General features: G+C 46.5%; 1 protein-coding gene across 1 annotated transcript in view; it reads left to right on the forward strand.

Moving 5' to 3' along the window:
- The window catches only part of akap6 (A kinase (PRKA) anchor protein 6), a 215,741-nt gene that overhangs the window by 175,372 nt on the left and 19,012 nt on the right, over positions 1-21,357 (forward strand). Inside the window, exon 11 of the mRNA XM_063184362.1 lies at positions 2,506-2,757. Within this exon, the coding sequence (XP_063040432.1) occupies positions 2,506-2,757 (252 nt within the window). The remainder of the gene's footprint in view (positions 1-2,505; positions 2,758-21,357) is intronic.

Raw genomic sequence — 21,357 nt, forward strand, 5'->3', positions numbered from 1 at the left:
TCTCTCTCTCTCTCTCGCTCTCTCTCTCACCCAAGGTAGTTACATTCCAGAACTCCCATGTGCTCGGTGAAAAGCCACATTAGAGCAGGACCATTCATACATATATAAACATTTTATTTTATAGTTTTAGTCTAACAATATATCTCCCACGTGCAGTTTAATCCATTTACTGTATGTTTCTATTGAATTGTTATGGCAATTAAATCAATATTTATATGTTAACGTATAAATTATAATATTGCGTTGATGGACCTCTCTTTTAGTATGCAAAGTGACCTACCATAGAAAAAAATATATATACAGTATATAGCCAGCTGAGGAAAGGTGAGCCACGTATATAGCAGAGGATCAGCGTGGTTTGTAGCTGCGTCTGGCTTAATGCCCACACATAAACATGAATAACGGGGGAGGTGAACACTTAGCCCGGTGCAAGCAGAGCTGCTAACAGCCTCCAGGACTGATTGGCATGTTTATGCTTGAGCGATCTGTACCAGCAATGCCACCATGCGCTGTCTGCCATTACACCATTAGAGTACTGATCTCAAAAAAATATCCAGTTTTTTTTATTTCCACGCACTACAGATTACACTGTGGTATGGCTGAAGGTCTTAAATACAGCCAAATGATCCCCAGCCATCCATATATCCCCCTATTCAAACCTGGAAGGCTAACAAGAGAGATGTTCACCCCTGACCCCGTGAAAGTGGAGCGGACATTTTTTTCCCACTCTGCTTGGCGAGTGTTAAGGTTGCCGTCGCTGTGCCATCTCGTCACCATCCATTTTGTTTTTCCATTCACACTTTGGTCCGAGCCGGGAGGGTTTTGCGATCGGCGCAGATGTGTTAATAAAGAAGTCATCAGTGAAAGGTGATCAGACAGGCAAGCCGGACTCCGCTGAGTGGTTAATTGGAGCGCCGGTAAAAATATCCTCCATCACGAGCGCACATGCAGACACAAACATGAGCATGTACACACACACGCGCGCGCGCGCACACACACTCGCGCGCGCACACACACACTCGCGCGCACATGGGCACACACGAGCGTGCGCACACAATCGTACACTACGTGTCACACTGTGTGTCCATGTTACCATATGTATCCTTGCCCACATACACGTTGACACACACACACACACACACACACACACACACACACACACACACACACACACACACACACACACACGCACACACACAATCGCACACACACAATCGCACACATTTGCACACCCCATGTGGATGCTTTGCTTGCCCATTGGACCAATAGAGGCAGACACACAGTCTCTTTTATGCCCACACACAAAGGCAGAACAATTAGACCAGCCGGTGTAGTGTGTGTATTAATTGGATAATGGGCTGTTTGGTGCTCGCAATTGCATTCTCGCAGTACAAGAGTTCAACCCCACTCGCTGTCTAGCAAAAGTGGGCCTTCCCGCTGGCAGGTTTTTTTATTATTGTTTGTGTGTCTGTGTGTGGGTGGGTGGGTGTGGATGGGAAGGTGTGTGTGTGTGTGTGTTTGTGTTTGTGTGTGTGTGTGTGTGTGTGTGTGTGTGTGTGTGTGTGTGTGTGTGTGTGTGTGTGTGTGTGTGTGTGTGTGTGTGTGTGTGTGTGTGTGTGTGTGTGTGTGTGTGTGTGTGTGTGTGTGTGTGTCTGTTTGGGGGAGATGATGTTGTAGGTGGTCATGTGACTCCCTCTCACAGACCCTGTCTCAGCATGACGCTCAGTTATTCTCAGTCAGACGCAGGAGAAAATTGCTCAGCAGAGCCTAATTCAGAAATCATTGCACTGTTTCGGTTTGTCTGTAAGTGTATGTATGTATCATTTTCGATGGTTCTCTATTCCACAGACATTTTCACGTTTGGTTTTTATTGTTTATCCTCCTCAAAAATGTTAGTATCATTATATCCTAGCTAGGTTTAATTCTTTCAAGACTCAAAACTTGAAATTGAAAGGCATGTTTTTTAAATATTTCTAATGGTTATTTACCTTATACTGTCTGAAAGTGAAGCCCCTAAGCAGAAATCCTTCTCCATTTTTGTGTGAATTGAATTCGTCACCCACCCCTACACTCCCTTATTTTGGGGTTTGTGAGGAACTGGAATTGTTTGTCATTAGAGGGAATGGCTCGCTCCTTGGTGGGCAGCGCGTTTGAGCGGGTTTCCCGCCGTCCGGTAAAGAAAGAATGGAAAAGAAAAGGAGGGAAAAAAAGAAACACTACCCGTAACCGTACGGTCTGCCTGCCATGGCAAATCGAGAGTGCCCAAGAGTTTTCCCATCTCACCTGCCGAACGGGAAGATTGCACCCAGCAGGATGTATTGGCCGTGGATATTTCCTTCAGAGCTGAGGAGCGCCACCTTTATCACCCGTGTTCCTAACCTCTGGCTCCCTATTTGTCTTTCTTCCCCTCCATCTCTCTCTATTTCGTCCTATCTTCCTTTTCTCTCTTTCTCTCTCGCTCTCTTCCTCTCTCTCCCTCTCTCTCTTTCGCCCCCCCATCTGTAGCGGACACTGGCAGAGCACTTAGGGACCAACAGCGGTGGCGGTGTTGGTGGCGGCGGTAGTGGCGGCGTGGGTAGTGGTCGGTCCAGCTCGGACCCCCGCGCCCTCCTCTCCCCGGGCACCCAGGGCATGCTGGGACAGCTGGAGGGGAAGATCAAGGAGCTGAAGCGCTGGCTGCGAGACACTGAGCTCTTCATCTTCAACCTGTGTCTTCGGCAGGACGATACACAGGCCAAACAGCTGCAGCAGTTTAAGGTGAGGTGCAAACGCACACACACTCATCTACGTGTATGCACACACACATGCGTGTACGCACGCACACACACACATGCATGTACGCATGCACACACACACACACACACACACACACACACACACACACACACACACACACACACACACACACACACACACACACACACACACACACACACACACACACACACACACACACACACACACACAAATACAAACACACATGCGCGCGCACGGAGAGATGGGGAAAATAGAGGGGTGGAGGCATCCAACACAGAGGGAGGTGATGGCATTAGATAGAGAGTGACAGGGAGAAGAAAGGGAAATGAAGGAGAAAGAAAGAATGAGAGAGAAGAAGGAATGATAGAATCCAAAAGAGAGGGGGGGGAGAGAGAAAAGGACTGAAGCAGGGGAAACGGAGATGTGTGACACAGAGGAAAAGATAGAGAAGAGTACAAAGTAGAAACGAGAAGTCTGAAAGATTGAGATTAATCCGCACTGGTAAATTGAGACTTTATTATAATTTCAGTCAATACTGTTGATCTGCAAGACAGCTCGGCCAGGAAAATAGAAATAGAAACGCTAAGTGGAAAAAACTGCCTCTATCGCTCTTCCTCGCTCTTTCTTTGACCAACATTAACAAGCCAGGACACTAACAGCGGCAGAGAGGGACTTTTTAGTCAAGGGGATGGCGTGCTGTGCTAAGCTAATTGTACACAAGTATCGGGGCTGTCACTCAAATTTTCATAATGTCAAAGTAGATAGATTTAGAGCAAGACAGAAAGAATTTGGGGGTGGGGGGTGGTAAAGGAGTGAGATGAATATGGGGGAGAGAGAGAGAGAGAGAGAGAGAGAGAGAGAGAGAGAGAGAGAGAGAGAGAGAGTGTGTACAATGTGTTGCAGTGGGAAAAATTATGATGGCAAACAGCAATCTGGACACTGTCAGGCTGTCAGACATGCATAATTCAAAGTCTTATATGGTTAGGAAATAAATACCGGCACCCCACAGGCTGCAAGCGCTCTTTTAATTAGTGATAAGAAAATGGGCCCCATAACACGCCATCTAAATGAGCAGCAGGTACTGAAAAGCCGAGACAGTAAAGAGCACTGTAAGGATATTCTGTTTGCCACATTTCAAAATAAAGTATTCTTGGTGACATGAAGAGCATTCATTAAGACATAAATTATATTTATTGGATGGACTTAAATTAGGCATGACTCTTTCTCTTTCTCTTTCTCTCTCTCTCTCTCTCTCTCTCTCTCTCTCTCTCTCTCTCTCTCTCTCTCTCTCTCTCTCTCTCTCTCTCTCCCCATTCTATCCCTCCGTGTCTTTGCTGGAGGCCACCTGAGAAACTAAGCCAGGCTGATTGCACTGGAACTTGTTCCTCCATATTGAGACAGCTGTGTTGGAGTTCCTCAATGAATCAGATAAATACAGCAGAGGGGCAGGAAGTTTATCTGACAGCGCTCGCCCTCTGGTCACAATTTAACCATTCAAGAATGGAGGATGACTGTCTTGGGAGTGATACGGAGCAAAATGGCAGAGTGTCTGGAATACAGGGCATATCTTTATGCATCTGTCTTTTTATTACACCCTCCTATTCACACACGCTCAGTCAAAAGACAGACAAGGCAGTTAAAGCAGTGTTCTGTCCTGTTTTGTACCTTAATATAATTTCTCTGTGGTTCATGAACTTGTAATAGGGTGAAAGGTCATTCCGAATGTGCTTTACCACCCTCCCTGAGCTATATCAGCCAATGATACAGTAACACTATTCAAGTTTAGAAGAGCGTCTCTCCATAGTTCTCAGTGACTCCATTAGGGCAACCATACTACTGTGTACTACTCTATGTGTACAGCAGCTCTAAAAGAAAAAAGAAAACATAATAAATAGTAAAATGTCTCATTGCCTGAAAGGAGCTCTTGAAAAGCACTAGTTGTATAATTGTGTATCATTCCTCTGAAGAAGCAGGAGTAATACCCCTTGGAAGTGAAGGTGGTGATGAGGTAAGGGTTTTTTTGGGGGGGGGTTACTTCTTGACCGTGGATTTGCTCCTGTTCACGCCCAACAACTGCACTTCTTCGGGATATTATAAACGCAGGGCCAAGGCCGCGCACACCACATCAGCGCAAGTGACTGAAAATCTATAGGAAATAATTATTTGCCGTTAAAAAAATCCCGCCGAGCGGCAGTGGGTATTAATCAAGCCACGTCAAAACACAGGTAGTGGAGTTGATTACACCCTCCCCGTTGAGTGACAAACATAAGTGCGGAGGGGGAAAAACTTTTAAATATACACCGAGCAAATGACAGGGGTTGGGGGTGGGGGGTGGCTGTGGAAGTGGGAGTGGGGTGTGGAGTTGCAGTTGGGGGGTAGCTGGGTGTGTGTGGAAGAAGAGAAACTAAGGTCTACAAAGAGAGGACTTTTTTCTTGCTCTGCTTTGATCAAATGCCAGTCTCCTCCTAGGAGGAAAGCATCGATTTCTCGGCAGCGACCTTATGAGAGATCAAAAATAAAAGAAAAAAAATAATACGAACGACAGATTAGAAATATTGATAAGTGCCATTCGTATGTAAGTACAAATAGGTGCCCCTTCGTTGAAATGGGGAAGAAAACGATACAAGTAGAGGGAAAAAAGAAAATAATAAAAAAGCACAAGCTTAAGAGGGTGTTTGATGGCCACATATCTGCTTTGGCAATTCTGTAAATGGACTCAATCGTCTTGAGGTTGGTGTGATTACATTCAGGGGGCTGAGAGAAGGCACGGCAGGGGGGAGAGGGAGTGAACGGTGACACGGTATGATAGATCATGGCTCGCATCACAAAGCAGCTACACTAGCTAGGCCCGTGGGGAGGGGCAGAGTGCAACGAAATATAAAACAGTGCCAGCATGTTGTCCTGTACCAAAGGGGCACAGTGAAGTCACCCCGTCAGGCTTCGAACCCGGGTCACTTGGGTATGAAACGTGCCCTCTGACTGCAGTGCCATAGAGCGAGGCTCATTGGAATGGCAGTCAGTCAGTGCACATCCTCACAGTCGCACTGATGGCACTCCATTACATCTCCTCCCCAACTGCTGTTCAGCCCATCAGTGGACACAGTCACCCATGAACGTGGCGGTAGCCAAGCACAGTTCTGTTATATGACCGCTGCCAATCCTACTACCACTAACCCCCGTCCCATACAAACACGTACACAGTACACCACATGTGCACACACGCACGCAGACACACACACACACACACACACACACACACACACACACACACACACACACACACACACACACACACACACACACACACACACACACACACACACACACACACACACACACACATACACTCACATGGACACACTCACACATGTTTATACACTTAAACTCATATACCACACTTGTACACATACTCACGCACATCAGCTTACTCATATACTGCCACATTCACAAATGCATAAGGGACACACCCTGACACACACACACACACACACACACACACACACACACACACACACACACACACACACACACACACACACACACACACACACACACACACACACACACACACACACACACACACACACACACACACACACACACACAAAGTGAACACACATACTGTATACACACACACACACACACACACACACACACACACACACACACACACACACACACACACACACACACACACACACACACACACACACACACACACACACTATTCATGAAATGACAGGAGTGTGGCATCACAAAAGGTTTATAAAAAGTATGAAAACCCCCCTGCAAGAGTATGAGGTGTGAAGTTCTCCGGAGTAGCCTGGAGTGTTTATGTCAAACAAGCGGCGTGTTCGAGCTGTCAAAACCAAAGGGGACCTCAAACATCGCGTTTGGGAGGGTTGGCGGGGGCAAGGAGTGAGGTGAACTCATGTGTCACTCACCGTGGGTGGCAGTTGAATTAAATGTTAAGCATCCTAATGTTTGATAATAGTGCAGCTACCCTTCAAAATGTCTCCATTAAATCTTTATTTTCAGAAGTTCCGGCGGAAATTTTCTTCCACGGTGCACGAGGGGGGGTGGGGAGGACTCTGCGGAACTACCCAGAAGGGAAATAAATCTAAAATTAAACCTGTATTGTATCTTAACCTTCACTTGACAGGGCAGACAGTTCAAACAAGTCGGCTGCCAATTTCATATCTCGCCCCGGTATAATAAATACCTTTCTCTTACTAATGCGTCTCGAGAATATTAAAATTTCAAAGGTTGAACATTTCCCGTCTGGCAGGGGAAAGCATTTTTGTAGATTACATGCCAACTGCAGGCATTAAAGAATGAATATTTTTACCCACAACCCTCCTCCTAATCTGTTGTAATACAGAATGTTTTAAAAGGATTACACTGATTGGGCGTCACTGCGGGAAGCAGAGCGCCGCATTACCGTTTCCAGTCACATAGGCAAACATTTCCTTCTCTTTGCTAATTCATCACTGGGGATGGACATTCATTTATCACCGTTTAAGATCACCGGGGTTAAGTACAGTGTGAAGAAGGCACACAGACCTCCTGTTGTGAGTTTACCTAGGCGACACAGTTGAGAGCACATTGTGTGCTCATCATGACCATTACATTAACACTGACAGAACGGTGAAAATAGAATGAAATATTTGTTCATTATCAAAAACTGAAGTTAGGTTTACATTTGTTGACATGAGTTTGATATTCCTTATTCTCAAAATATGTTAGCAGGTTACAGACCCAACGGATTTGGCTTTGGCTTCAACATTTTGACATGTGACATTATATGAAATTGGGGATGCCATCTTTCCTCTTAAAAGCAAAAAGCAGGGCTTGGATTATCCATAAGGGCCAATGGCACAGTGCCCAGGGGCACCAACCATTTTTGACCAGTGAAGGGAAGGGGGCACCACAAGACACAAGCTTAAAAAATGTTGTACATAAAAGGGGCACCAATGAGGTATAGTGCCCGGGGGCACCACATTGGCTCAATACAGTCCTGCATAAAGGCAACACTAGCGCTATTAAAATGCCTTACCTGCATGATACAAGATGCAAGACAGCTGCAGTGTACTGTAAATGGGAGACATTCATTTAGTATTTTAATTAATATGATTATATTATTTTATTTCATTTCTCGAACCAATGTCATCCTCCTTACTGTATGTTGTACAAACTTGTATGACGTGTCCTCCCAACACACCTTCAGTGCTGTACCCACAAGGCTAGTTGTTCCTATCACTGCTGCTCTACAGTATTGTAATGGTATCTTCGATATCTGGTGATGGCCGAATGAATGTGCGGTGCCAAGTGCCAGTTGAAAATGTCAGTGGAGTCTCTTTTGTGTCCACAGTGAGACGGACACAGACAATGACCTCCAGGCAAACCTGCTATTTCACTGGAGTCCGCTCCGCACTCTATCATCTCCCACTTCTGGGCTTTCATTTGTCTCTCCCTCCTTTTTTATATCCTCCTCAGGCCTATCTTTGCCATCCTTTGTCTTTCTCTCTATCTCTCCTCTCCCCTCTCAATCTGTCCTCTCACTCTGTCTGTCTCTCTCTCTCTCTCATAGCCTCCCTCTCTTTCACCTCTTTCTCTCTCTTTCTCTCTCTTTCTCTCTTCTCTCTTCCCTTTCCCCTGTCTCTTGCCCCCCTCTCTTGCTCCCCCCTCTAATTCTCCTTTCTCTCTCTCCTGTCTCACACTTCCCCCTTGTACCTCTCTCTCTCTCTCTCTCTCTCTCTCTCTCTCTCTACTCTCTCGCTCTCTCTCTCTCTCTCTCTCTCTCTCTCTCTCTCTCTCTCTCTCTCTCTCTCTCTCTCTCTCTCTCTCTCTCTCTCTCTCTCACACACTATCACTTGTCTTTCTCTCTCAATTTATCTGACACACACACACATACTCTCTCATACCTGCTCACTGCGACAATCACTTGGACCACACACGCACACACACACACACACACACACACACACACACACACACACACACACACACACACACACACACACACACACACACACACACACACACACACACACACACACACACACACACACACACACACACAAACTCTCTCGCTCTCCTTCCCCCGCACATACACGTGTCCTCTGGCCTACATCCATCCGGGAAATAAAATGTGACAGCGGTGAGATAATATCAATACTTTTCTCTGTGATGAGGAATAAGGAACTCCTGTTCTTTGCCAAGCGCTAACTGCATTAAGGGCTCTGTCCAAGAGGCTGGCCGGCCGTGTGTGTGTGTGTGCGCGTGTGCGTGTGTGTGCGTGCTTGCGTGCGTGTGAGTGTGTACGTGTGTGTGTGTGCGCGTGCATGCGTGTGTGCATGCGTGTGTGTGTGTGTGTGTCCGTGTGTGTGCGTGGCGGAGGTGCCAAGCGTCAGCGTTAGTTCCTCATCATCACTTAATGGGGAGCAGACAGGTGACGGCCAGGGGAGACACGCTCATTACGGGCCCCATCGACTCGGCCCCTGCAACCCTCTCTCTCCTCTCGCTCCTCTTCTCTCTCTCCTCTCTCTCCTCTCCTCTTCTCTTCTTCTCTTCTCTTCTCTTCTCTTCTCTTCTCTTCTCTTCTCTTCTCTTCTCTTCTCTTCTCTCCTCTCCTGTCCTCTCTTCTCTTCTCCTCTCTCCTCTTCTGTCCTCTCTTTTCTTCTCTTCTCTTCTCTTCTCTTCTCTTCTCTTCTCTTCTCTTCTCTTCTCTTCTCTTCTCTTCTCTCGTCTACCATCTCCTCTCTTCTTTTGTCTTCTTTTCTTTCTTTTCTCCTCTCTTCGCTCCCGAGTCTTACCACCAGCACGACTCCCCTCGCTCCTCTTCGTATCGTGCCGTGCCACGCCGCCGAACCGCTTTTATTTTTCATTATTGCGTCTGTCCAAGCCCTCTGTTTCACTCAACTGCCCCTCCACCTACCCCCACCCCCACCCCAACACCCTACCCCCCCACCACACCCCACCCCATCTGCCTCCGCCCTTCAACCATCCCCACTATCCCCATCCCCACCACCACTAGCCAGCACCCTAATGAGAAAATGTCCTTATTGATAGCGTTATTATCGCTTTTTTTTGCTGCTATTTGTTTGCTTTATCACATTACAGCTGGAAAAGAGGCTTATTCATGAGCCATTAGTATCAACCGCAGAGAACTGGCAGGTTCCATTTTTTAATTTATCTATTTCTTTCCCTTTTTTTGCTAGAGATGACAAAAAAGAAAGAAGACAAGAGAGGGAGGGAGGAGTGAATGGAGGGAGGGGAGGGGAGGGATGGGAAGGGAGGGAGGGAAGGAGGGGGAAAATGAAAAGGGAGAATAAACGCCCACCTTTATCACACTACATCCTCCAGGATGAGAATGATGAGTGTGGGTGGATGGCTGGGTGGGGAGGGGGTGCGCTGTGGTGCGGTGTGACGCGCTGCTATTAACAGTTAAATACAGGCCGAATCTCATGGGTGGGCCTGTTGTTGGAGAAAAAAGATCCAGCAGCACATCGCTGAGCATGGCTCAGCTTTTCTTTTGCTTCAGGCTGATGTGTGCGTGCGTGCGTGCGTGCGTGCGTGCATGCGCGCGAGCGAGTGTGCGTGTATGTGTGTGTGTGTATGTGTGGTGCACGCATGTGTGTGCATTTCTTGTCTTCTTGTGTGTGTGCAGTTTTGTGTGTTAAACTGTTAGTTCCTTGGGAGCACACAACCTTGTGTTATTTGAGTTGAGAAATACGAAGCTGTCAGTATTGGGGTGTATTATTTCTCAAAGGCCTAACAGTGTAGCAATGCTGTAAAACCATATCAGGGCTGTAGACCTCTTCTCCCATCACTGCTGCCATTTACTGTCATCATTTTAAAAAATCTTCTGTTTTCTCTTTTTATCTACTGACTCTGAGTCTCTCCTCTCAGATTAGGTCAAATATCAGCTTACATGACCCACATCAATTCTCACAGCTGTTGCCCGATTTAAAAAACAAAAAAACCAACCTTAAACCCTCTCTGGATCTTTTGTTGTGAGACTTGAGAATCCTCCACCTCACAATGCTATGTCCAACATGCCATGCAGCACCTGAAGCATTACAGAACGACTATCCAAATGCAATGTTACAGGATGAATCTAGCAGAATCTACTCTACCCTATTCCATTCTACTCTCCTCTCCTCTACTCTACAATACACAAGAGCCCCTGGAGCATTTTCAGACTGGCAGTATGCAGTATGGTGTAGAGAAGGGTAGAGCAGAATCTACTCTACTGTACTATGTGTACCATACTCTACTCCAGTGGTTCCCAACCTATGGGTCGGGACCCAACCTATGGGTCACCAAAGATCCATGGGGGGTCGCAAAGCCCTCTTGATTTTAAGGGGTTTCATTTTAATACCATATATAGCCCATTTTGAATAAATGACAAATGCGTAGAAGCACCAAACTACCAAGCTACATTAAACATTTATTCTGTTTTTGAACAAAGACGAATTGAGGAATAAAATGATAACTAAAATGAGTTTTCGCAGGAAACAGAGCATATCATGTGACTCCCTCTCATGTGGGAGCTGGGTCACCAAAGCTTACAATGGTAAAAATATGGGTCCCTGAAGAAAAAGGTTGGGAACCACTGCTCTACTCTACATTATTCCATAGCACCTCAAGCATTTACAGAAGAGCTATTCAAATGCAATGCTACAGTATATTGTAGAGTAGAGTAGAACAGCAAAGTACTCTGGAGGCTCAACTCTACTCTACAGTACATTACGCCATAGCACCGCAAGCATTCATCGCAAGCATTTAGAAAGCGGCTATGCAAATACAATGTTGCAGTATGTTGTAGAGTAGAGTAGCAGACTGTAGAGTGGACTCAAATCTACTTGCCGCTTCATTATGCCATAGTACCTTGAGCATTTTCAGAACCAGTATGTAAATGCAAATATTACAGTATGAGTAGATTACAACAAAGAGTGAGAAAGCCCTGACAGCATCCATAAGTGGTGTGGAGCTGTAACACCTCTGTGCATTTAACCTTCAGGAAGCGTACTCTCCAGAGTAGAGAAATAGTAGTCTACCTTACTCTAAGCTACAGTACGCCATAGCACCTCTAAGCATTTACTGTACAGAATGACTACGCAGGAGAGGAGACCAGAATCTACTCTACTCTATTCTACTCTACTCTATTCTACTCTATTCTACTCTACTCTACTCTACTCTACTCTACTCTACTCTACTCTACTCTACTCTACTCTACTCTACTCTACTCTACTCTGTTTTTCACCGTAGCAACTCAAGGCATTTACAGAACGACTATGCAAATGCAAATGTTACAGTGTGTTGTAAAGTACAAACTAAAGAGGTAGAGAGAGAGATATAGAGAGAGAGAAAGCCCTTATGGCCTGGGTGCGCGGTGTGCAGCTGTAGCCCCTCTGTGCATTTAACCTTCAGAAAGTGTGATCCCCAGCACATTCAGCAGGCCCTAATGAGGAGGAGTTATCCTTCATTATTCTAATCAGGCCCGCCGCACAGGGTTTGCAAGCCCCTGCTGCGTGTGGATGGGGGCCACGAGTGCTTACTTACGCAGATGGGTGCGGTTTTATAGAGTGTGAGTGTGTGTATGTGTGTAAGGTGTGGGGGGGGGGGTTATTGTGTGTGTGTGTGTGTGTGTGGTGGTGGGGGGTGATATTGTGTGTGTGAGACAGAGAAACAGAAAATATTCTTCTGACAGAGACGCAAATGGATGAAAGCAGCGTTTGAGGTAGCAAGGGGATTTGCTTTTGTGTGTGTGTGTGTGTGTGTACGCACTACACTATTGATACACACTTGCATGAATGTCTGTGCTGGGATACATATGTTGTTCTTGTACTGCATGCACGCTTGTGTATGCATATGTGTGTGTATGCATATGCGGGCAGGCACGGGGGAGAGAATTGTCAACGCGAATTCATTACACTTATTTGCGATAACAAGCGCTTGTGGTTTTAATTGACTTAATCAACAAATAGAATTAATCAGAGATTTCTAATTAATGGTAATTGATTGAATATCCGTTGGGTCACCGTCAGCGTTGGATTTCTGCTGTCTGCGCGCGTGCAGCACGGCACTGGAGGGCACCTCTCCTCTCATCCCTCTCCTCCATCTTGTCCACGCTAATTGCAAGTGTTTCAATTTGGAAGCCGTTAGGAGAGAGGGCTGCTGGGATAGGTAGGGGTATTTCTTTTTTTTTTCCTCGATTTTTTTTTTTCTTCTTTCCCCCGCCCTGATCAAGCCAAATATTTCAGAAGTGCACTTCACGACTGCAGTGTGTTGAACTGCCTACCCCTCTACCACTCACGCTCACCACACACAACAAATATGAACACACTTACACATACACACTCAGGTACACAAACACACATACACACACTCGCACATACTGTACACACGCACACACACACACACACACGCACATGGGCATACACACACACACACACACACACACGGGCATACAAACGCACATACACACACGCACACAGGCATGCACACACACACGGGCATACACACACAAACACCACCAAAAGAAGTCAATAGGTGATAGCGTAAGGCAGTGTTTCTCAACAGGGGTGCCGGGGCACCCTGGGGTGCCGCGGGACCCCCTCAGGGGTGCCGCGGAAACATGGCTGATAAATAAATTATGTAATATTATACATTTGTCTAAATTGATAAGTTAATGCTAGTCAGTGGTTTGGGGTGCCTTGAAATTTTTCACGAATTGAAAGGGTGCCTCGCCTAAAAAAAGGTTGAGAAACACTGGCGTAAGCGATGCTGAAACATTACAGTGATGCATGTTTTTTGCTGCGCCTTTTGATGTTGGAATGGCGTCCGTTTGAACTGGTTCTCAGCTGAACCGTGAGCGATACAGGTCAACAGTGAAAAGAGAGTGGACGTGTGCATGTGTGTGTGTGTCCGTATTTGTCAAAGAGTGTGTGTGTGTGTGTGTGTGTGTGTGTGTGTGTGTGTGTGTGTGTGTGTGTGTGTGTGTGTGTGTGTGTGTGTGTGTGTGTGTGTGTGTGTGTGTGTGTGTGTGTGTGTGTGTGTGTGTGTGTGTGTGTGTGTGTGTGTGTGCGCGTATGCGTGTGTGCGTTTGTGTGTGTGTGTGCATGCGTATGCATGTCTGTGTGTGTGTGTGCGTGTGTGTGTGTTTGTGTGTGTTCACGCGGTGTGTTTGTGTGTGCCAGGCAAAAGGCTCAGGGTGGCGAGGATGAAAGGGGGAGACTTTAGAGGGAAGCACTCAGGAGGTGGCCACCGCTCCTCTCCTCTCCAACTGACCGCTCCAGGCCTGATACGCATGTGTGTGTGATAGAGAGATAGGGAGGCAGATAGGGAGGAAGGGGAGAATATGGAGAGAGGCCCAGAGAGAGAGAGAGAGAGAGAGAGAGATGGAGAGAAGGAGGGAGGGAGAGAGAGAGAGAGAGAGATGGAGAGAAGGAGGGAGGGAGGGAGAGAGAGAAAGGCAGAGAGAGAGAGAGATGGAGGGAGGGAGGAAGGGATAGCGAGAGGGAGACCTTTGGGGTTAATACAGTGTACCAAATAGATCTGTGAATCTGTTCATATGATAATGCCAACTGTGTGTGTGTGTGTGTGTGTGTGTGTGTGTGTGTGTGTGTGTGTGTGTGTGTGTGTGTGTGTGTGTGTGTGTGTGTGTGTGTGTGTGTGTGTGTGTGTGTGTGTGTGTGTGTGTGTGTGTGTGCGCGTGTGTGTGCGTGTGCGTGTGTGTGTCTGTTGCATGTGTGGGAATGTGTGCTCACATGAGTGCCAGAGGCAGATGAATTGGTCTAAAAGGTTTTATGCAGACCTTGATAGTGTGTGTATGTGTGTGTGTGTGTGTGTGTGTTTGTGTGTGTTTGTCTGTGTGTTTGTGTTTTTTTTCCATTTGTGTATCATGGTGTGTGTGTGTGTGTGTGTGTGTGTGTGTGTGTGTGTGTGTGTGTGTGTGTGTGTGTGTGTGTGTGTGTGTGTGTGTGTGTGTGTGTGTGTGTGTGTGTGTTTGCGTGTGCGTGTGCGTGTGCGTGTAGCATCACCCTGTGTGTTCTGTGTATGTGTATATCATCTGTGTGAATCTCTGTGTGTGTGGTGTGGTGTGTGGTGTGCATGCATGTACTGCTTGTGTGTGATCTGGGCTGGCCGTCTTCTTCATCTAGATTGGGTTAGCGTTGTTGGGGCATTATGAGCCAGTGAGTGTGCTGTGGTGTTGTGCTTTATTTAAAAGCCCCTGAAAGGCGCCAGTCGCATTATCACCGCTGTCAGCCAGAGAGGCTTTACACAAGACGGACAATTTAGACACCAGACGCCTTTTTATTGTCTCATTTGAGAGGTTTTTTTGGGAGGTTTCTTACTGTTTTGAGGTGTTTTTTCTCCATCTTTTCATTTCCCCGACTAATCTCTTTCTCTCTTTCTATATCCATCTCTTTCTCGCTGTCTCGCTCCTATGCTCTCTCTTTTCTCTCTCTCTCTCTCTCTCTCTCTCCCTCACTCCTCTCTCCCATCCTCTCGCTCTTTCTCTGTATCACTCTATCTCTAGCTCCTTCTATCTATTTAAATCTCTCTCACTTTTCCTCTTCTTCTCTTTTTCTCTCTATCTTCCATTCCCTCTCCCCCCTCTGCCTGTCTCTGTGTGCCTGCCTCTTCCTGGTCTTTTTAATATGGGGCTGAGCAGGGCTGCTAACCGCATTGGCCGGGGCCGGGACAAAGTAATTTGAAAGGGCCCTCCCACACAATACATACAATGGAATGAGGACCCAATACTGGGTCCATTGCCTCGCTAGACCTGGGACAACATACCCCTTTGTCCCCCGCCCTGTCAGCTTCCCTGGGGCTGAGGGCAGTAAGCAGAGCAGTACAGAGCAGCTTGGCCCGTCTCCAGGTTCTCAGCCTGGCTTCCTCCATCCCTCCTCTCCCTCTAAACGCCCGCATTGTGCTCTGCCTTCTCACACTCACATGCTGCTGTGGTCAGGGCTGGGGGTTTAGGGGGTTGGGGAGCGAGACATAGAGCTAAAAGGGAGTTTAAAAAAGAGAGCTAGATGAAGAAAGGAAATCACAGATATAAAGAAAGAGAGAGAGAGAGTAGGGGAGTCTGAGACAGAAAAATGACAGAAATAAGGAGAGAAAGAGATAAGAGTGAAAGAGATGGAAGGCTCCGTGTGGATGGGGGGGCCCCACTCCGATGCCTTCATGTATTTGGAAAAGCTTTTTAGCAAATATTGGCACACTGCGTTTGAGCCTCCCCCTTTGTCAATAAGGCACAACTCAATGGGGGGAAAGGGAGAGAGCGAAATCAGTTTATGAAACCTAGCAATGCAGAAACAATGGGGGCTATCCGATTTCCCCGCCGCGTTCCTGCCGGCCCGGGGAGCCCGGTGCGCCATTGAGCATGTAATGATTCGCCGGTGCCATTTAATCTTCCGGAGTGGACTGCGGGTATTTATAGGAGAAAAATGCCCCGTCTATACGCCTTGATGTACTTTCTGGAGAAAGAGACAGAGAGGGAGATGGAGAGCGGAGAGCATTTACGAACAAGAGGGCTCCGAGTTTAGATGTCTGTTTTGGGGGGGGGGGGGGGGGGGCGTTGGGAGGCGTAGGTGTGTGTGTGTGTGTGTGTGTGGGTGTGTGTGGGTGTGTGTGTGGGTGTGTGGGTGTGTGTGTGGGTGGGTGCGTGGGTGAGGAAGGGCGGGGTTGTTGAGAGTTGAGGGTGTTGTGAGACGTATTGCTTCATGTCCAGACTGAGTCGATGAGAGGGATGGAGAGTGCAGTTTGCCCTCCTGCCTCTGGTCTATTTGACAGGCCTCAACTCGGGTTAGTTTAGATCATTCCAGTCCATATACACATGACTACAGCACAGAAGGCAGCCAATGTTGCCAGATTGGGCGGTTACCCACCCAAATGAGCTGCTTGGAATAGCCGTCTGTGGGTAAAAACAGGAAAAATCTGCGATTTGGCGTTTTTTTTCTGCAGTGTTATGCCCATAGAAACCAATGCAATTTGTTGAAGTTGGGCGGAATTTAGCGGCTCCTGGCAGTTTTTGAGCACCTTTTGGGCGGGATTTGATCACACACATCTGGCAACACTGAAGGCAGCTGTTGTTAATGCATACTTTTCATGACTTCTGGTCTGGTTGTAAATGCACAGACCACTGTTTGCACATGTTTTAGTATCCCTGTGCAGAAGGACGGCAACAGCATGCTATTGTTTTAGTACTGACTCTATAATATTGTGCCTTTCCTTGTATGTACACCATTACGCAGTCAGATCCCATCACGGTTCATCAAAACCTCAGTGGTCATCCATAACACAGCAGTGGTTTGTTGTGACTGCTCTGTGTGCTGCATGTGTGGTTTTGCATGTGTAGCTGCGTGTGTGTGTGTGTGTGTGCGTGCGTGCGTGCGTGCGTGCGTGCGTGCGTGCGTGCGTGCGTGCGTGCGTGCGTACGTACGTGCGTGCGTGTATGGCAAAACATGTTGGCCTGATAGAGATTATTATTTTCATCTCCTACATATGTGCATGCAGTACTGCTAATGCAAACAACTCCATTTTGGGAAACCACACAGCCCTACAAAGGCAAAGTGTTGTAACTATGCCAACACTGAAACAGAGAAAAATACCTTTAAAGTCTTGGTATTTGGTTGGATATAAGTACTGCAAATTTGACAAAGCAATATCTCAAAAAGGGGACACATTTGGACCATAAGGCGTTGCCACAAGATGAAGAAGGTGTAATGAAGACCATTTTCAGTCCAAACTCAATTTTGAAAAAAATATGTAGTTACTGCACTTTGTGAACTGCCTTTCTAGGGCAGCACAGTATCAGCACACTGCACTGTTCCGTATGGTACAGTAGGATACAGTATTTAGCACATAGTCTTACTTCATATGTGAGACAATACAATTACCAGCATCATATCATGATGACATGCTGTTTGAAGCAAATCAGATCATATTAGCTCTTATACGACTGCAGAGACACACAAATTTAAATCTATAACAATGTCATTTGAGATATAAGATGCTATGGCACGATAAAATTAAATTAAATGTGTAAGTAAGCTGCATTGATTTTTGTGCAATATAGGAAGAAGGTGAATGGATGAGGCTGAGTGCAGAGCGCGATGGCCAGTTTACTTAATAATGCACTTCATGCCACATCAAATATATAGAGACATCAAGTGTCTTTACCAGCAATACAGCTGTTATTGCACAATGAAAAAGGCATATGCTGGAAGATGTCCTGTATCTCAGAAACTGTAGGCCTGTCAAAATATAGCAGTGTTATAATAGGATTATTATGTTAACAATATCCTGATAACAATATTACATGTGCCACAATATCGTTATGATATTCCTTTTTTTTCATATGACTATCGCGGTGATCATAATATCACAGATGTATCCTGATACCCGTAGCCAGGGGTAACGCTGAGAGGGGGGTATTATCAGGACAATTCAGGGGACCCAGAGATTCCCATTGGCTATGATATGGTTGTCATGGAGTGTTGTTATTTCCCCGCAGGTGACTTACAATATCTAGGAGTGTCCGTGTCTCCTCATGCAGGGCAATAGGAGCCACTGGTTTTGTACCATGTGTTCTTGACTACTTCCTGATTGCTTCTCGTGAGGTCCAGCTCGAAAGACCTTGGAAGTCTTTCGAGTCCCCACAGCACAGCTCTGCTTGCTTTATGTCTGTCAGCATGATAGCCTTTATATCCAACCCCCATAAGAGTATCACTGTGTTATGAGGTGCATGGTGTGCCCCTCCCAGGTTATCTCATCCACTTTTTAGCAAACCCTCCAAACTCTCATGTTACCGAGGTCCAATAGAGGGCCATGCAGTTCAGCCTAGCCCCAGCTCTGGCTGTCGAGGCCGGATAACTTTATCACTGTGGAGTGAGTTTCATCCTGACGCTGCTGTCTCCGGCTAGCAAAGCCATTGCATTTTGCAATCTCATTACCTTCTTAAGGGACACAGGGAAAGGGGGGGGCATAAATATATGCTAAAGCAGGCCGAAAGAGAAACTGCTGAGAGAAATCCAATTTAAATGTAATGGTGTTTAATATTTATTGGAAAATGTAAAGAAAATGTAAGGTAATGCCTCGGCGAAGCGGGCGGGATTTACATAAATTGTTCTCCGGCAATGTTTTTTTGTCCCATTGCATGGGGTGCACTACTTGTCTAGTCGCAAAAAAGCCTGTGCATTTGAATATTTTGTTGTGAAAAACACACAGAGAGCTTTAACACTCACAGGTGTGAGTATGGGTGTGTGGATCTGTATGTGTTTGTGTATGTGAAGGGATGAGTGTGTAGGTGTGAGTGTACTCTATGTCTGCTGCTGTGAGTTTGAGGGGGATGTTTATGTGTGAGGGTGGTTGGAGTCCCAATACTTTCTACATGGTTCTAAGTGTGCAACTGTGATGGTATATTTGTGCGTATGAATATGAGGCCATGTATGTTGTGTGTGTGGACACGTTTTGGACCTGTCAGCATTTCACACCACTTGGAAATGACCTGTGTGTGTGTGTGTGTGTGTGTGTGTGTGTGTGTGTGTGTGTGTGTGTGTGTGTGTGTGTGTGTGTGTGTGTGTGTGTGTGTGTGTGTGTGTGTGTGTGTGTGTGTGTGTGTGTGTGTGTGTGTGTGTGTGTGTGCGTCTCAAGCCTATCCCATTACGCGTATGTCAGGGCCCACCATTGAAGCATGGTGCGTGGGGCAGGGCGTGGGTTTTTAAATATTTAATTTTCACATGTTTCGGTGGAAATGTGAAGGTGCTTAGACAGTTGATTTACATGGCCCTGACAGGGGGGATTGTTGGGGCGACTTTGTGTAAGTGCCAGAGAGAGAGAGGCGGAGAGGGGAGGGTGAAAGAGATGTGGGGTAGCGGGTGGTGGAGATGGTGTGTGTGTGTGTGTGTGTGTGTGTGTGTGTGTGTGTGTGTGTGTGTGTGTGTGTGTGTGTGTGTGTGTGTGTGTGTGTGTGTGTGTGTGTGTGTGTGTGTGTGTGTGTGTGTGTGTGTGTGTGTGTTGGTGTGCGGATGTGTGAATGGGGGGGGTCTCACTTGTGTTTTGTCCTCTGTTTGTGAACCAGCAAGGGACAGATAGAGAGGCAGACAGAGTGAAAGAGTGGGGGACACAGATAAACAGACTCATACAGGCAGGAGGGAGCCACACAGCGAGAAAGTGAGATGAACAGGAGGTAGAAAAGTAGATAGATAGTGGAAGAAAGAGAGAAAGAGAAATAGTAAATGAGAAAGATAGAGGGAATGGTTGCCGGCTGATAATCAGAGAACGAGAAAGTAAGATGAACACAAGAACGAAGGAAGAGAGACACAGAAAGAGAAAGAAAAGAGAGATAGAATGAAAGAGAGTGATGGAGAGAGTAGGCCGGGCCTGTTTGTCTGGGGGAGCTGAGGACTACATAAGATGGCAGAGCAACAGAAGAACGAAGCAAAATAATAATGTAAAAAAAAAATGTTGCAGCTTTAAACCAAACATGGCTCCGCGGGTTATTTTTCTGGCCCAAATCAAGCCCCTCATTTATTTTCATCCAGTACTCTCCAAAAGCTAGCTCAGATATCCTGGCTATTTGCACACATGATGATTTGCCTGTGAGTGATTCTCTTACTTACTTACTTTTTATTTTTTATTTATTTATTTTCTCTTTTTTTGCTCCCTGTATGTATCTGGGCTTTAGCGCAACACAGTAAAACTGTTGAAAGTGTGCGAATCCACCCCCGAGCATGGTGGAGTTTCTAATCGGTGTTGGCTCACAGTAGTCACACTGATGCAAGCACCCCATTCCACTCTACCGACTGAATCAGGATTTAATACTTCCCTCCATCCCCCCAAAACAAACCCCCTGCTTGGCTAAAGTCTACGTTCATCTTTCCCCTTATGCCTCTATTCTACTGCCGATTGTCTGGTAGGCCTACAGCTCGACACAGCGCGACTCAGTTGCCACTTTTTGCTATACGATTGAGCTGTGCCGTGTCTATTTGAAAAGCAAAAAATGGTGGCCGAGTTGCACTGTGCTGAGCTGTAGGCCTAGTGGAAAAGAGGCACTATATTACTGTTTGTGCGTGCGTGCGTGCATGTGCAGTTTTATACCACATTGTGTGGTAGCCTGATGGAGTTATGACGGCTGGCTATCAGTCCAGGTGCATTGCCAGTTCACCAATCACAATAATATGCTAAGTTGGTGGAAGTCACCGTGTTGTGCAGTCATCAGTCAAGGGCTCTTTCACCACCACTAAATTTCAAAAACATCCTCACTCGCTAACGCTAATCTTTAATGCATGATATCCCGGAAAATGTGGACGTCAGTCAAAACTTGGAGGCAATTCAGCACTGGAAATGTGCTAGTCCATTGTCGAGCGGACAGAAAAAAAAAGCTATTATTCCCTTGCCCATCCCGGTTTCTCTTTTTTTGTTTGTGAGGAGAAGAGAGCTGACTTCATCCTTCTCTTGTTTAATCCTTCTTCTCAGTTCCATTCAGATACCCTCCCTGTGGCCTTCAGGAGTTTATACTGTATGTGTCCACCTACTGAAGGTGCAGGGCAGGGGCCATGATGTTCTCTCGCCATCCACCTTAAC

Source organism: Engraulis encrasicolus, chromosome 19, assembly GCF_034702125.1.
Source record: "Engraulis encrasicolus isolate BLACKSEA-1 chromosome 19, IST_EnEncr_1.0, whole genome shotgun sequence".
Classification (NCBI taxonomy): domain Eukaryota; kingdom Metazoa; phylum Chordata; class Actinopteri; order Clupeiformes; family Engraulidae; genus Engraulis; species Engraulis encrasicolus.